Source organism: Bemisia tabaci, chromosome 6 (genome assembly GCF_918797505.1).
Source record: "Bemisia tabaci chromosome 6, PGI_BMITA_v3".
Lineage (NCBI taxonomy): Eukaryota > Metazoa > Arthropoda > Insecta > Hemiptera > Aleyrodidae > Bemisia > Bemisia tabaci.
The window spans coordinates 8,367,382-8,385,420 of NC_092798.1; the positions used below are offsets into that span (position 1 = coordinate 8,367,382).

The 18,039-nt window shown below is 38.6% G+C and overlaps 1 protein-coding gene across 3 annotated transcripts in view; it reads left to right on the forward strand.

Moving 5' to 3' along the window:
- sxc (O-linked N-acetylglucosamine (GlcNAc) transferase sxc) overlaps positions 1–18,039 on the forward strand; it is a 164,797-nt gene that overhangs the window by 142,951 nt on the left and 3,807 nt on the right. For all 3 annotated transcript variants that reach the window (XM_019047375.2, XM_072301641.1, XM_019047385.2), the window contains 11 exons: positions 5,652–5,741; positions 7,750–7,855; positions 8,500–8,895; positions 9,939–10,220; positions 10,842–11,087; positions 11,853–11,978; positions 12,849–13,043; positions 13,712–13,906; positions 15,449–15,676; positions 16,256–16,508; positions 17,558–17,681. In XM_019047375.2, the coding sequence (XP_018902920.2) occupies positions 5,652–5,741; positions 7,750–7,855; positions 8,500–8,895; positions 9,939–10,220; positions 10,842–11,087; positions 11,853–11,978; positions 12,849–13,043; positions 13,712–13,906; positions 15,449–15,676; positions 16,256–16,508; positions 17,558–17,681 (2,241 nt within the window). The remainder of the gene's footprint in view (positions 1–5,651; positions 5,742–7,749; positions 7,856–8,499; positions 8,896–9,938; positions 10,221–10,841; positions 11,088–11,852; positions 11,979–12,848; positions 13,044–13,711; positions 13,907–15,448; positions 15,677–16,255; positions 16,509–17,557; positions 17,682–18,039) is intronic.

The following is an 18,039-nucleotide window of genomic DNA, read 5'->3' on the forward strand; positions in this document are numbered from 1 at the left end:
TTTTAGTTACTTTATTTCGGTTAGATCACCTTAAAGTGCCTGTTTAATCGACCAGATTTTTGGTCAAATCAATCGAAACCGTATAGGTTACTCAGACATCTAAGGATGAAAAAAGTGTCCTGTTGAACTAATGTACTCTTGGCTCACTCGATGTCTTTCTTTCAACTCACTGGTGGCTTGCGAATTCGACTTTTACTATTCACGAATGCGATCTAGGTTTGATCCTAGCGGCTAGCGAATGAATTTTAAAGAGGCTGCAAATTTTCAACCTGGAGATTTTGTCAACGTAACCCAGAGAAAAACTAACCGAAAAATATTAACCCAGCGTTGAGGTCACATTTTGCTCTACCTCTAGGATTGCAATTTTTCATGAAAAATAAAATCCTTAAATTTCATGCGAAATATTTCATGAATTTCAAAAAATTATGAAAGATGTCGAATTTTTTTTTTTGAAATTTAAATGCAAAATTAAAGGAAAGGTAAATGGTCTTTGCTTTTTCCTGTTTTTAGTGCGTGTTGCATCCCCAGACCCTGAAAATAGGTTCCATGTTGTTCACACCTTGGTGAAATTTCATGAAATATTCCACGAAAATTTCAATCCTTCATATTTTACCTTAATGCATACCTTAATCATAATGCAAAATGTAGGCTGCTTTTTCTTGATGTGTATAAGTATTTATCGTCCCGTGTTGCTACACAATTCTGTAGCTTTTCTCAATACTGGCCAAGGAAATCCTTGAAAAGTTCACGTATTCAAGCTCTAAATCTCTGTGGCCAACTATGCAACTACTAAAATGACGGAAGAATTTCCAAAATGAAGTCGCGTAGCTCGAAAAATCAGGAGCAACCGAGGCGTGGCGGAAAACCGCTCCGGTATTTTCGCGCGAAAGCTTACGGTGGTCCCTTCCGCTCGCGTTGAAACTTGGAGAATTTTGTGCGGTTCCGCCAAGAGCGAGAGAAATGCTGTAGCGCTGGCTCGTCTCGGAGACGCGCCGGCGGCAACACGCTCGCCAATGCCAATCCCTCACCGAAAGCTCCAAGCTCAAAGCTCGACCGTCGCGAAAATTTTGGCTCGTTCTCGAGATTACTCGTGCAGTCATCCGCTGTTGTGTCGTCCGCGGTTGCAGCCACCCGAGTTTCCGGGTTTTTGAGCTTCGCTGTCTCGGAATCGCCAGTTTTTAGATTTAATACGCGTATTTCTGCCCCTTGAGGTTGTTCTTTGAATTGAGGGGCTTGACGGACAAGGCGCATAAGTGCAGTTTTTGCTATTTCGAGAAATACATGTTTGAAGTTTTGAAATTTCATGGATCCTTATAACGGGAAGAAAGTTCAAACTGACTTTCTGATGCTCGAAATTCGAAGTGAAATCCTCACAGAATATGCATTAAGAGTAGTTTTACTTAAATCATTAATATCTCAATTTTCTCAAAACTGCAAATATCAGTGGCGTGGCGTGAATTGCGATATATCGATTGTTATGCCATTTAAACATATGGTAAAAAATCGAGTATTAAGGTGTTCGCTGCGAACACCCTGTTCATCGATCCTTCTCCATTGGTTTAAATAGCGTAACAATCGATACATCGCAATTCACGCCACGCCACTGGCAAATGTCCTCCACTATGCGCCTTGTCCTCCAAGCCCCTCAATTGTCCTAATTATCATTGAAACTTGAAGCGTGAGAGAATATTTTCCGACCAAATCTCGCAGCTGATATTGGTTTCGAGAAGACAACCCCATTATTTTCACCAAAATATTGAGCTTGTGAGGTGTATTAAGCGTGCCAGTAGGGATCGCTTTATTTAAAAAAAAAAAAAATTAGAAGTAGGGTAAATTTCCCAAGGAAAAAAAACACATCTCACTTGTAGGACTAACTGCAATGAACAAAAAACGACAAGGAGAAAACTTTCAGGAAAACTTGTAGTAGTGTCCTTCCTTAGCAAGGCAGTATGAGCTATCCATTTGAAAAAAGGCGGAAAAGCCACAGGAATCTCACAGCACTCACGCCTTCCTTCGAGTAAGCCGTTTAATTCCCTTGGTGTCCCGTTCCCGCTTCAAGCGAACACGCCAAGGAAAAGCTGCTGAGGCGTGATTTGCGATATATCGATTGATCTGCCATTTAAACCCACGGAAAAGGATCGATTAAGAGGGCGTTTGCAATGAACACCTTAATAATCGATTCTTTACCACAGCTTCAAATGGAGAAATATCGAAAATCGAGCATTCACGCCTCGCCAGTGCCGAGCAGGAAAAGGGAAATGCAAGCCAAGCGCTTTCCGTTCGGCGAATCACTTACCGAATCCTTTTTTGTGTATCGATGTTTCTAAATTGAATCGCTCGGCACTCGTCGCACAGTGGATCGAGTCAATCGAAGAGGACGGACATGGAATTTTAGACTATAACTGCAAATCTTGATGTTTAATTCGTCACATTTTAAATTTCAAGGGGTGGTTTTAGAAGAAAATCTTACAAGGAAACCAATGGAGCCACTTTTAGAACCTCAAAGTATTGTATAAACGGAGTTGCAAGCGTTTGAAGTGCCCAAATTTTGTCCAAGCTCTCCTATAATCTCGGTCCATTGTGCGCCGTCGGGTTCCGCGACGAACACGAAGGGATTCCGCAGCGAGCTCGGCAGTCTATCGTAACGCACTTTTCGGCCAATTTTCCAGGAAAGGATCTAGTGCATTTTCCCGTCGATTTTCCGCGGCCCTCTAAACGATTCCTGAAGGTTCCCAACGACCAGGAAATCGGAGCGTTCGTAAAATAATAGCTTTGTTTCCACGTGAAAATTCGTCGAACCTCTGACGTAAGGGCGGATCTCGATTTCACAGGAAAAAGAAAACACACACTGGATCTAGAGTCCAGACTCTTAAAAACATCGACAAGAAAAAATTACTCTTGATTCAATCGGATTTTTGCTTAAATCAAGAACCAAGCCGCTTAATTTGAGCGGATTCCCTTTTGATTCAAGCTAAAATCTGATTGAATCAAGAGTATTTCTTCTTGTCAATGTTTTCAAGAGTCTGGACTCTAGATACAATGTGTTTTTTTTCCAGTGTTCCACGTGAGCTGTGTTCTCTGTATAAGTCAGTGCTTTCCAGGGCTCTTGTGGAAATAGCCACGCTTTTATGCCAGAGAGGCGACGAATCGTGCGTTTCATCGAAATGAAGTTTTGATTTTATCGCCTCTTATCGTGAAAAAATCCGGCACTCCAGGGTCGCTGGCCGTCCATGCGCCATGTGACGTTTCAAAATTCCTATCGCCTTTTTATTTTTTTTGCAGAGAAATTCTTGGTTAAATCTGTTCGAAAGTACGTTTAATTTTATCGGCAGCACATAGAAAATTCGGTGAAGTTTTCGGACAGCTTCGTCGAACGATTTCTCTGTAAAAAAAAGAAATGTCGGCGGAAATTTAGAAACGTCGCACGGCGCTTGTGCACTGAAAAAAAATCTCGGCGTATTTCTTAAGAAAAGGGTAAAATTACCAAGAATTCAGGGTTCTATTTGATCCCAGTTTTTTCTTGGTAAAATTACCATTTATGGAATTGGTAATTTCACCGAGAAATCTCGGTAAAATTATTGAACTTTCTCGGTAATTTTACTGGACCTTGGTAAAAACGCCAATATTGTTTATCAATTGTGGTAGAATTACCGAGATGAAACGGCAAAGTTACCGGGAATTGATTACCAATAAAAGTGGTATTCTTACCTGGAAAAAACCGTAAAAATACCGGTTTTTAGGTAAGCTTACCAGCCTGTCTTGGTAAAATTACCAATAATTGGTAAAAAGAGTGAGATGGTGAAGGTACCAATGGACCTTGGTAAAAAAGCCGAGAATTTTTTTCCAGTGTGATACATTGACAGGAAGGTGACGATATATTGTCTCTGCATAACGATCAGATTATGCACCCAGCCCACTCACTCGAGATAAATTGAACAACTCGCTTGACTCTCGAAATAATTCGAAACAGAGCACCCGTAACGTTTTGCATTTCGACGGTGAAACTACCAAACCACGTATCTCGGTTTGCGACGTCGCAGACTTCTGTCATACTATATTTTTTAAATGAAAAACTACCTAACATCCAGTCTTGAAAATTTCTGTGATTTTTCCTCTTTGTGCGGAGAAAATTCCGTGAAATTTCAAGGAATGATATTGATTTGGTCTACTTCAAAAAAATAAAATGTGAGCGTAGATTTTTTAAACACCGCAAACGAGATACGTGGTTTGGTAGTTTCACCGTCGTTATGCACCCAGCCCACTCACTCGAGATAAATTGAACAACTCGCTTCACTCTCGAAATAATTCGAAACAGAGCACCCGCAACGTTTCGCATTTTCGTCCCGCACTCGCATATCCCTCCGGCCCGTTTTCTGCCGCGTTTAATCGCTTTCCGACGGACCGTGAAATATCACGGCTTAATATCGCTGGAGCTCTCGGAAGCTTCCAGAAGCTCTGCCCGCTTCACCGGGACAAAAAGATGAATAAAATTAACGTCAAAACGTTGACGAAGTGCGACGCGCAGCGTTCGTCGAAATTCTCGTCACGCGGCCGGCTTTTTCCCGGAACCCTTGCGCCCCTCCCTCCGCGCCTCCGCCCCACCTTTATCCGTTCCCTTTCGCGTTTCGTAATCCCGCTCCCCCCTCCCCCCCCTGAAAACTCAGAAAGCCCCGGCCCGTGAAACTCCCGGCCCGCTAGGCTTGCTCTCAAAAGAAGCGTCAACTCCGGGGGCTAAAAATAGCGCCGCGCAAAAGTTGAAAACTCCCTTGACCCTGCCCCCCCTCCCCCCGCTCCCCGGCTGCGTGTTCAAGTTCAGGCGTACGATTAAATGGTCTTGTCTCTTTGTCCCCCCCCCCCCCTCTTTTTGGAAATTTATTTCGTTTTGTGTCAAATTCACGAGGGGGAAGGAGGGTTAGGTCCAGAGGGGGTTCGGGGTTCGGTTCTGCTCGGAGTTTTTTTGTAATCGGGGGAGAGAGCGTTTCGAACGGTTTTTGACAGGGGCTCCTGATTAAATTAAATGGCCGTTAAATGGTGGAGGTAAGCTGTAACCCCTCCCCCTCCACCCCCCTCCAGTTCCGACCAACACTTTTTCGCTTGCAACAAATTAATTTAGTGAAATTAAGTTTAATGATTGGATTTTCTGTCGTTTACTCAGACTTGACACTTGAATTCCACTCTCAGTACTCGTTCCTTTGAGTAGCGAATGGGTACCAATTGATTGTGCTGCGTGCTAAGGAAAAACGCCGTATGAACACTCTAGAGTTGCCAAATGTCTTCCGATAATATATTTTGTCTCGAGGAGAGTAATGAATATTTTCTCTTGAAATCTTTAGATAATTTAGATCTTGTCGTGAATAAAATTCTCTGACAAATTGGAGGAAAAGCATTCTCAGATTTCCTTGAAAATTCGTATTTTATTAAAGAAAATTCGGCAACTTCTGAAAGCTCATACGGCGTTCTTTCTTAGCACGACTGTATACATCTCTGCGAGCTGTTTGCTTATTGTTGGTACCGACTCTGCAATTATTCATAATTCGAATTAATGTAGAGCTGATGATTTTTTCCCCAGTTCCTCATTTTCATTACTCACCATATCCACCAATGGCTGTTCGACTCACGTGATGTGTAATTTAATTTTTTGTGTGTTACAGAGCGGTTGCAGCCTATTTGCGTGCGCTGAATCTGAGTCCCAACAATGCGGTCGTCCATGGAAATCTTGCGTGTGTGTATTACGAGCAAGGGTAAGTGGAAGAAAAAACTTATTTTATATTGACGTATTTATGCTAAAAGGAACTACAGTAAAAGCTCGTTAAGACGAAATACGGTTAAGACGAAAATCCGCTTAAGACGAAATTTTTTTTCGGTCCCTTGACACTTCCATAAGATTCAATGTAAAAAAAATACGGATAAGACGAAATTTCGAAATTTTGACCCGTAACCAAAGCCGGTTAAAACGAAGAAAAATTTCCGATTTTTTCCCCTGAAATTGGGTAAAAACGACAAAAAAGAGCCAATTCTTAGGGAAAATAGACTTAGTTTTACGTACCTTGACATAAAAAGAGTAGGTTGAGAGTAGATCGTGGGTATCCTCTGTTTTGCTGGATGACTGAGATGCAATCGACAGCTGACGATAAACCGATTTGCGTATTTTAAAAAAATTCAAAATTTGGATTTCGTATTGTATAAAATTTAAAAATTTAAAACTGATAGATAATAATCTTTCAAAAAGTCATTCACTTTAAATAGTGTTTAATTTTAGTTTGTGTGGATTTTAAAAGCTGCCCGGATATTAAAACTGCTTCCAAATTTTGGAGACTGTTGAAAACTGTATCGTCCACGTCATTTTGACTGAAGAAGTGAAGAATGTCCTAAGTTTGTCCAGTGATTTTTGAGCCTCCGCGACACACATTGGTTGGACATCATTTTCTTCACTGGCACTGTTTTCATCCTCACTTTCACTGTTCACACTTTTAAGATGACTTTCAACTAAATCTTAAATCTTATGCCGAAAAATTTCGTCTTAAGCGGAGAACGGTTAAGACGAAAAGCCGCTTGTGACGAAATTTTTTTCGGTCCCTTCAATTTTCGTCTTAACGAGCTTTTACTGTATTTCGCATGCAGAACCTACGCACATAGTTCCTTTTAGCATAAATACGTCCATTTTATATCTATATTGTTATTCACATTTATCTCCAGCCAAAGCGCAATTTTCGATTTCGATTTTGTCAAGAGGAAATTTGTTTTTCTTTCATTCATTTCTATTTTTTCGAAGATGTTCATGTTTCTTGTTATGAGAAATGAAATCATGCAACGCCACAAGGACAGATATCAAGACACCTTCATTGTTATAACTCGAAAGAAATATATCTTTATCGCTAGCTTTAATAAGCTGTCAAATGAGGGCTCGGAGGACAAGGTGCATAAGTGCATTTTGCTATTTCGAGAAATACGTGTTTGAAGTTTTAAAATTACATAGATCCTTATGGCGGAAAGAGATTTCAAAGTGACTTTTTGATGCTTAAAAATTGAAATTTGGGAGTGAATTTTTCACAGAATATGCTTTAAGACTAGTTTTACTTGAAATCATTAATATCTCAATTTCTTAAAAAACTGCACTTATGTGTCTTGTCCTCCAAGCCCTCAAATGTATGTTGACGATGGAACTTCCAAACCACTTACATATCTCGTTTGCGGTGTTGACAAATCTCCGCTACTATTTTATTTTTTCAATTGACAGGATTAATATCGATCCTTGAAGTTTCTTTAGAACTTGCTTCGCACAGAGAAGAAAAATCACGGAAGTTTTTAAGAATTGACGTTAGGTAATTCTTCATTGTAAGAGTAATGTATGGCTGGAAGTCTGGAACTTCGTAAACCATGATACGTGGTTTGGAAGTTCCACTGTCGATGTGTACCTTGCTGTACGCTTAAGTATTTATTTTACAACATTTGAATCATACTGCTATTAGCTGACAGTTTTTTTATGATTTAAGAACAAGCAAGAACTGCTCTGTGATTTTCTGAATGCAAAATTAAATTACTGTAGACAGATTTTTTTTTTTTTTTTTTTTTTTTTTTTTTTTTTTTTTTTTTTTTTTAGATTCAGGGCTTAACTCGCTGCTTAATTGAAAGTTGAGTTTGAGTCGAATCATGTGGGTTGGCACTGAAGAACAAAATATGTCTCTGTCATTCCTTGATGTGATGCCATGTCAAATCTTAATAGTGAATATTTTATGTTTTCGATTTCAGGTTGATCGATCTTGCTATTGACACCTATCGCAGAGCAATAGAATTGCAACCAAATTTCCCTGACGCCTACTGTAATCTTGCCAACGCTTTAAAGGAAAAAGGACAGGTGAGTTTGCACCAATATTGATGGCACATAGCCATTATACACCTCCTAGTAATCTGAAAATGAGTTAACAAGTTTCCTGTAAATTATGCTATTTTTATTTTTCTAGGAAAGGCAATAAACTGAAAAAGATGAGCAAATAAGGTTTTGTACTTTAAAATTAAAACTAGTGTCCAGACCCCAGTTTTTATCACGAAACCAATCAAACTGGCACAGGGTCCAGTGGCGTGGTGTGCTTTGTGATTTATCAATTGGTCTGCCATTTAAAGTGGAAAAGGATTGATAAACAGGGTGTTCGCAACGAACTTCTCAATTGATCTTTTACTGTAGCTTCAAATGGGGAAATATCACTAAACGATCATTAACGCCTCGCCACTGGTAGGATCAAGTTTCCACTTCTAGTTTGATTAATATTCGCATTTATAAGCTAAAAACGAGCCTAAAGTAGCTCCTATCATCTAGACTGTTAAGGGTTTCAAAAATTTTAACCTTCTTGTTCTAGTTTCTACTTCATTTACTCTTGTTCCTTAAGCTGTGTACATATGAGTGTCTTAGTCTCATTTTCAACTCTGTTTTGTTTATTTATCATTATACAGTAATATTGATTTTATTTTTAAATTTCATCCATTTTTTATTTTTGTTAACAGGTTCTTGAAGCGGAAGAATGTTACAACACAGCTTTACGTCTATGTCCCACCCATGCGGACTCCTTGAACAATCTCGCGAACATCAAACGCGAGCAAGGCTACATCGAAGAAGCCACGAGGCTGTACCTGAAAGCTTTGGAGGTGTTCCCAGAATTTGCTGCCGCGCATTCAAACCTGGCATCTGTTCTTCAGCAACAAGGGAAACTGAACGAAGCCCTGATGCATTACAAAGAAGCAATCCGCATCCAACCCACTTTTGCCGATGCCTACAGCAACATGGGAAATACTCTGAAAGAAATGCAGGACATTCAGGGAGCCCTCCAATGCTACACTCGCGCAATTCAAATAAATCCAGCCTTTGCAGATGCTCACAGCAATTTAGCTTCCATCCACAAGGTACTCTTAATTTCTTAGCTTTTAATTCAATCAACTTTAAAGTGAGTCCTTAGGTTTTTGTTCAGAGTATTGCCACCACTTTGATGTATCGAAGATTATAGTCATTACAAGTTCAGACTTTGATAATCATGACTTAATTTTCAATGTTCGTTGTTGAAAAGCTAGCTTTTTTCAGGAAATCATCTTTTGAAGCCGGAATTAGATGAAAATTAGAACCAGTACTTACTTTCGAACAAATTTATTTTGAGGCTAACATTCCAAAATAATCTATGTGAGGACTGAATCTTTGATTTCTTCAAAGCAATCCATAAAATGGTTAAATCTAAAGTATACCTATCTAGCAAGTACGAATCCTTCTTCACTTTTGAAGAGAGGCAACCAAAATGTAAGTCCAGGGAGTATCCTTCGTACCATCGGGAGCATTTATAGCTTCTAGTGGTGAGTGAAAAGGTTTAAAAAGAATTGGTGATACTTATTCTAAAGAAAACCCGTTTCAAAATGAGCCTCACCAAAAATGTGTTGTACAAATAATTTTGACCCTAAAAACTTAACTTTTAGCTCCGCAACAAAAATACAGTCTTCTCTCGCTATAACAACACTCATTCCAAGGAAAATTCTCTTTTGTGAAAGAATCGCCCAGTCCCTTGAACGATTTTCTCGCTATAACGGCACTCATTATAACGAAAATCTCTCTTTTGCGAAGGAATCGCCCGGTCCCTTGCGGATTCATTATAGCGAGAGTACTGTATCTGAAAAAAGTGAAAGAAGTGTCAAAATAATTTCATGCGTTGGGTATATTATTATATGAGTGAAACAAGTTTTCTAAACGAGTTCATAATGACCGTTGACATTGGAATTCCAACATCGTAAATTTTACAATTGCTTATAATGAATTAATGACCGACGCATTTTAGGACAATTGGCTTCTTCTCTCACGTTTAACTCTGCGTTCTCAGATGTTACATTGATGTATTGTTATCATCAAAGGTCGTTAGGTCTCAATCATTGTAAGACATCTCAATCTTTTTTTTGTGTTTTTGCAGGATTCAGGAAATATTCCAGAAGCCATCCAGTCCTACAGAACTGCTCTGAAGTTGAAACCCGATTTCCCAGATGCTTACTGCAATCTAGCTCACTGCTTGCAAATAGTCTGCGACTGGACAGATTACGAAGCCCGAATGAAAAAGCTTGTTTCCATTGTTGCTGAACAGCTAGAAAAGAACCGTCTTCCATCCGTGCACCCTCATCATTCGATGTTGTATCCCCTGTCGCATGAGTTCCGCAAAGCGATTGCGGCCAGGCACGCCAACCTATGCTTGGAAAAGGTATTACTTTTATTTTTCACTCATAATTTGGACCAAGTTGAACAGGAATTTTCAAGGTGGAATCAAGTTTCAACGGAGAAAACTATGTCGAAGTTTCATTCCTCTCCATCAGACTCAATGCCTAGGGGAAATTTTATGGGCTATATCCATGTTCAAAATATTTTTCTCCGGCTTTTAATTTTTGACAGGAGATAATTTGTTAGAACATAATTGTTAGTTAATTTGTTGACATTAGTTGAATTCAAAACTACCGCTAACTCTTTTTTTTCTCACAATGCTACTTGGTGCATTTCTGTTTTTGATCCGTTTATAATACTTACTCACATACTCTGAAGTATACTTTTTTAAGCTCTACCTATTTCAGTTATGCTTTCTTTTGCCTCATCCGACTCATGAATTCAAGTCGACTCATCAAGCTATCTCTGTGGCGCCAAGCATTGCTCTTGAGGCTTTTACGATCTAATGCATCATGGACTTGATCTCTTCTAGAAATTCCTACCAACCTCCTCCAGAAATCCGTCCCTATTGCTTCTAGCATACTCTAGATATCTTTAAAATCCAAGTTAGAAAGATGTATCAAATTCAATACTAAGATGATTATAATTATTTTCTTTGTTTTAGATTCACGTTCTGCACAAGCCAGAGTACAAATTCATCAAAGAACTTGCTCCAAATGGCAGGCTCCGTATCGGCTATGTATCGTCAGACTTCGGGAATCATCCAACGTCCCATTTGATGCAGTCAATTCCAGGTCTTCACACCAGGTCTCGTGTTGAGATTTTCTGCTATGCTTTATCCCCAGATGACGGAACCACTTTCCGCGCCAAAATCGCTCGAGAGGCAGAGCATTTCACCGATTTGTCGCAGGTTTGTCCTTTTACTTCATCCTCAGAAAAATAATTTTTTTCCATCTGTATCAGCAATTTCAAATCGTACTCCTGTAAATACAGAAACAATCAATATTTTCTTCTTTTTGTATCTTTATGGAATTATATTGTAAACTTTACTCAATCAAATTAAGCCCTTCTAAATGAAGAAAAAAGAAAAAAAATGTCTCACTCAAATCAGTCTGAGTCTGAGGAATTTTTTGGAAAATTTCCGGAGAAACCAAACAAAGTTTATTGAAATGTAGTAGCAACCAAGCCTTTCAAATGTGGTAAAAATTTTGATTAAGTCAGAGTTTTGGACAGTCTGGAAAACCTGAAACGTCAGGGAATCTTGCGAGTAGCACATCAGCTCAGTAACTTTTTGCAATTTTCATTGGAGAGAGTGGGAGCAACCTACAAGTGCTTTTTTTATAATTTATTTATGTAGAAGTCGAACTTATTTCAAAAGTTTAATGATAAGTTTTCTTTAAAACCAGGGAAAAACAAGGATCTCAGACATTTTGGATTCAAAGAAAAGCAGTAAAAGTGAAGTAAAAGTTGTAGAACTGGAAAGTGAAAAGGTTATGGAACCCCCGCTTAGTGATTTGATATCAAATGGCTATTTCACTGTCCGCAAGAGCTTTACCCATCAGAAAATAATAATTTTCTTCAGATGCATTCATGTTGTACATTTTGAAAGGAGTTGTGCTCTGATACCCGTGCTACAGCATGTTTAAGATTCTCACGTATTCCTCTTTATTTTTAGGTTCCATGCAATGGCAAAGCTGCCGACAAGATCAACAGTGATGGCATACATATTCTGGTCAACATGAATGGATACACAAAAGGTGCACGAAACGAAATCTTTGCCCTCAGACCGGCTCCAGTTCAAGTAAGTTCCTTTACAATATAAAAGCATTTCTGAAGTTATTCAACACAGACAATCTATTTCAGGGATTCCAAACTTCTAGTCTAACCAATGTAATGGGGTGTTTCTAAAATTAAATTCTGATATCAACACTATGTTTTATGTAATTATGATTAATGAGCGACGTGAGCAGCTTTTAGTCAGCGATGACTGATACATGTAATACAAAGTAGTGTTGGGACGAGAATTCGACCGAACCCTCTCCAGGCTTCGGATTTGGAATTCAGCGTCGAAATGCTTGAACCTGATTCCGAATCTGCCGAAATTTCAAAATTCGCGCCATGAAACTGAATCCCGAATAAGAAAATATTGGTATAAATACTCACCACGTCGAAATATCGCAACCAGTATTTGTTTACCTGCATAAAAATAAATGAAAGTACTGAGTTTCTGAAAAGTGAAGGATTCGAGATGGATTCGGATTCAAGGATTTGAAACTCAAAATTTGGGATTCGGATTCGGGTTTCAGGATTCGACCCAACACTAATACAAAGTAAATTTGTAAAACTAGTATAAAAGTTCTTGTTAACTGCATTCCAAGTTCAAAGTGTTCCAATTAAAATACAGCTACCTTTCTATGGAAAATGAAATTATAAGATCATTGGTGAAAATTCTATCGAATATCTGATTTGGACTGCGGCAATTTTTTTTTTCCCCCGGTGGAAAATTATTCTGAGAGAAGTAAGGTCCTTTTGCAAAGTCTTCTCCCTGGAAATCTTCCAGTTATTTTCTGACAAAACGAAAAAAAGTAATCACAAAAGAGCTTCAAACCTTTCTTGATAGGATCTAAGTTCAAATTTTGATTTTAACAATTTTGAACATTTTTTTTCACAGGTCATGTGGTTAGGTTACCCCGGCACCAGTGGTTCTCCATTCATGGATTATCTTATCACAGATAGAGTAACCTCACCTCTGGAACTAGCCTCGCAATACAGTGAAAAACTAGCCTACATGCCACATACTTTCTTCGTCGGAGACCACAGGCAGATGTTCCCTCATCTCAAGGAACGACTCATTCTTGCTGAAAAGGTTTGTGCCCGGCATTGTCCATCATTTGACATTTCTCAAAAATTGTCAAGACTTCTTTTTAGAAAATATTTTCATTTTGGTTATATTAAACAAAAGAAAACAAAGTGTCTCATCAAGATCTGCCATTTAGTCAGTCGGCAAAGATAGTGTGATCAGTTTGCTCTTTGTTTTTTTCTACAAGTTGAATTTCCATCTTGAGCAATCTTGAAAAAAGACCACCTAGTTACTTGGGTAACTTTATTACCTTTCTATGATTTAATCTAGTGCTGTTTCCTAGAAGTGAATTAAATCACATTTATGGACAGAATTAAAGGAAGGTATGAAGGTACTCACTAAGGTACCTGTTGTCAGATTGTTATATCTTGAAAATTTTAGTTGCTTGAAACAGAAAAAGTTCCAATATTGTCTTGTAGGCAATTATTGTCTTTAAATCAGTCTGAATAAAGCAAATTATCCTTATTGTAAATGCTGTTCATAAACTGTAAGATATAATAACTCATTCGTACTCCCGCATCATCTCCTGATCCTTTCAAGCTCAAACCTATCGATGCTCTTAACTAAATTTATTTAGGTAAATCACCATTTGTCAGGTTTTTCCCTTCTGTTATATCTATTCTGCATGACATTCTTTCATGTTGGTCTCATTTTACTTTTCTTTTTACCCACAGACAACCATCGCTGGAAAGGAAGTTGCTGATAATGTTGCGGTTATAAATGCAACGGACTTGTCACCCATGATCGAACATACACAGGTGAAGGAAATTAGAGAAGTCGTTGTTCCCAGCGACCCAGAAACCAAGCAAAACCGTCCAGTGGAATTCAGTCTGCGTGTTGCTGAGTTGCCAACAACAACACCGATTGAGGTAACCATCTGCTGCCACTGGTTTTTTGCTGAGTTTACACATTGCCTATCAACTGGTCTTTGCATGTATGTTCCTAAAAAAGCTGTGAAACACGTGAAGAAAGAAAGGAATAAATGTGACAGCTGCGAACCAAAATTACTCGAACTTTCTTCGCCATTAAGCCAACATTTCCTCTCGATTATATACGTAATACGTACATGGTAGACTTGCAGATACTTTTACTGCTGAATCTGGAGAGGGCCTTTATTTTCTCTATAATGCAGAAACTTTCTAGAAAAACAAACTACACTTTTAGTTAATGGCATGAGTAGTACTTGAAGTTCACATATCCTTTTCTTTCGCAGTGAAATTATTGCTGATATTTTCTTATTTTCAGTTCTATCTATACAAACTATCAAGGTGAAAATTCAGGGAACTCTTTTTTTTTCTGTTGAGTCTGCAGACACCCTGATGGTGTGGTTCATACATGAAAGTTTGCCCAATGGAATCAATCATTCTACAAAAGACCAAGTGCCAAAATTTAAAGTACGAAAAAAACCAAAAACGTTTAAATCAACCTTTTCCAAATCTCATAGCTCCAAAATATTAAAGCGTGTAATTGATATATCACATTATTACTTAATCCAAGATTTAAAACACGCCAATTAATACAGTTTCTACTGTTTCACTGCATGTTCATCTGTGGCGCTTAAGTCTTTTTGAGAATGACCGATCCAATGGGCCTGTTGCATGCAAGAGATACAGCCGCGGGAATAGACTTTTTAGAGGTTGACTGACACAAAAATTACGATGGTCACATTAAAAAAGTCTGAAATACACTCCTTACTGCGCAATTTGCGTTGATAGGAACGCGCTTTTTCAAATTTCCCGCGTCTGGGGGCAGTTTTCTAATCACCGGAAACGAGCAAACGGCGGGCTCGGTGATTTCCGGAAGATGCCGAATCGTTGTTGTTGTTGTTATTTTTTCCTTCAGTTTGTTTACAAACCCAACGTGATTTCTTATTTAGGTCCATATACGCTTTATGCGGTAATCAAATCTATCAACTTTTAAATATCCAACGCAATCCTTCTACATTTCATTTCACGATATCACGAGCTCCGATTTTTAGGTTATGTTGTCAGTTTTAGTTGACCGGAAATAGCCGCGAGTTGCCGTTAATTGTTTCCGTTAAAAAACTGCCCCCAGACGCGGAAAATTTGAAAAAGCGCGTTCCTAACAACGCAAATTGCGCAGTAAGGAGTGTATTTCAGACTTTTTTAATGTGACCATCGTAATTTTTGTGTCATTTAACCTCTATAAAGTCTATTCGCACGGCTGTATCTCTTGCATGCAACAGGCCCATTAAGGCCCATTTTCACAGTTTTTCTAGTGGAACAGTGAGAGGAAGTATTGTTCAACGGATAAACTAAAGATTTTAAAGTAGGAGAACAAATTTTACCTATAACACAATTTTCCTTTGCAGAGCTTCAATTTTGTGCTTCTCATTTTTGCTTGGAATCTAATCGAATGTTATGAATATACCTATTCCTTTCATATTTCAGACAATGATTGCCTCCGGTCAAGTTCAAACAAGCTTGAACGGTGTTGTGGTGCAGAATGGTCTTGCCACAAACCAAACCAACAACAAGGCAGCCACCGGGGAAGAGGTACCCCAGAGTATCGTCATCACCACTCGGCAGCAGTACGGCCTCCCTGAAGATGCAGTTGTTTACTGCAATTTCAACCAGCTGTACAAAATTGACCCCCTTACCCTTCAGATGTGGGTTAAAGTAAGTACCTCTCAACTTGATGGCTCTCTGATTAATTGTTTTTCTTTCGTAAAATTCAACACTCAGTTTTCTCACAGATGTATTAAACATTGATGACTGAACTTGGAAACATTGTATCTCCATTATGACTGGGACATTTTGTTGGGTATTTTCATCAACGTTCTCTCTGTTGGGAAGATGAATAAGGAAATTTGGAGAAAAAAAATTTCGAACTTTATGTTTTTACGAAAACATCGCCATTCATTTGTGCCCCCCAGAATTGAAAAGCCAAAATCAATTCACGCCATAGCTGCAACCAAAAAGTTGAACTGAGTCAATTGACAGCCACTTTGCCTTGTGACTTAAATGACAAATTCCTAAAAAAGTATGTGAAATTAAGGTTAATTTCACTGTCCTAGTTGAGTACTTAATATGGGAAGGTTCTGTTTCTGAATTTGTGATACACTTTTTCTGTCCCACAATTATTAAGGAAAACCAATGAAGCCCTCTGAAGTGTGCTCTGAACTGTTGTGTTGCCGGCTCAGAATGTTTCACCTTCTAAATTGAGCGTATTTTTTAATTATCTTTGAACTCTTGCAGATTCTTCAAGCCGTGCCAAACAGCGTTCTGTGGCTTTTGCGCTTTCCAGCTGTCGGTGAAACCCACCTGCAGGCCTCAGCTCAAGCACTCGGCTTGGCCCCAGGTAGAATACTGTTCAGTAATGTAGCCGCGAAAGAAGAGCATGTCCGAAGAGGTCAGCTGGCAGATGTTTGCTTAGACACTCCTCTGTGCAACGGCCACACCACATCAATGGACATTCTATGGACTGGCACTCCAGTTGTCACACTTCCTGGTTAGTAATGAAGTATTATATAAAGTATTATGTGCAAGAAAAAAACACTAAAAAACATACAGCGATTATATATTTTGCAATAAATGTAGTATAAGTTAATGTAAGAACTAAATTTTGTTTCCAGTGAATCCGTTTTTCTCAGTTTTTAAGGCTTGAAAGTACCCCTTTAAATTAATGAGAGTGGCCATTTCTTGACAAAAGGCGTTACTGAACAAAACTCACTCTTAATCTATCTGGAAATTTTTATCCCAAAGTGATCCTTCAAACAAAGTTATTTGGTTTCATTGTACTCAAATACTTTATCCAACCTGAATGATTTTGGTGCATTTAATGATTACCTTAGTTTTGAGGTTTGTGAATAGTCACGATACAAACTCTTTAAGTGCCTCTCATGTCTTTTTGTAACAAATTTATAATGAATGCTAACTGTTTCAAATTTTAGTATCATTGGATGAGTTTAAGGAGTATTTTTAAAAGCTTACAAGAGTATACAAAGCTTTTAATTTTTGGCCAAAATAAATCTTGAGGGAATTAAGTAAGAAGTTTGGTGGTCAAGGCCAGTTGGTTGGCAAGTTAATTAACGGCATGGAGATTTATTTTTGTGGAGTTGAAAAGTGCTCTCCTGCAGTGGTGGGGCATGAATCATCAACTATCGATATTTCCCCATTTGAAGGTATAGTAAAAAATCGATTATGAAGGTGTTAATTGCGAACACCCTGTTTATTGATCCTTTTTCAGGGGTTTAAATGGCGGATCAATTGATTTATCGCAAAGCACGCCACACCATGCCACTGCTCTCTTGAAACTCGAAGTTAAACAAATCCGTTTGAAATTCATCAACGGGTAGCGAATTGTTGATTTGCTCTCGTGTTGCTCTCTCTGAGCAGTGAGAAAAAATTAAATCATTATGTGCATTGAAATTGCATCTTTTTAGATGCCCTCCAGATTCTGCCCTGCAGATGCCAACATATTTTACTCTTTCTTAAATTTTGTTAGAATTTCCTTCTGTATCAATCATCTCTTCAATTCATGTTTGTTTCCCTGCTTAGGTGAAACGCTTGCTTCCCGAGTAGCTGCTTCTCAATTGGCAACTCTCGGCTGTCCGGAACTTGTTGCCCGATCTCGACAAGAATACCAGGATATCGCCATCCGACTTGGAACAGACAAAGAATAGTAAGTGTTAATATCTTTCTCTTTACACCAGGTCACGTATTAACATCACATCAAAGTGTTGCTTAGCTTAATATTAAACTCGCTCTTGGACTGAGTAGGAAGAGTTTTGCAAATTTGTTTGTTTGGTCCATTTTTTTCTACTACATATAATAGTATATACCAATTCCAAATGCAGTTTAAAAGTTCATAAAATTTTCCCTCTTTTTTTGGCCCTGAAAATTTCATGATGTAAGTACCTAGAGATTGTGTTCGTGCCATGACATGAAAAGCTGTATTTCCTATTGACGAGTCCTTCATTTTATACATTTTGGTTGATTGGTGACCAAAGAAGTCTAGGAATTTCAGTCGTTTCGGTTTG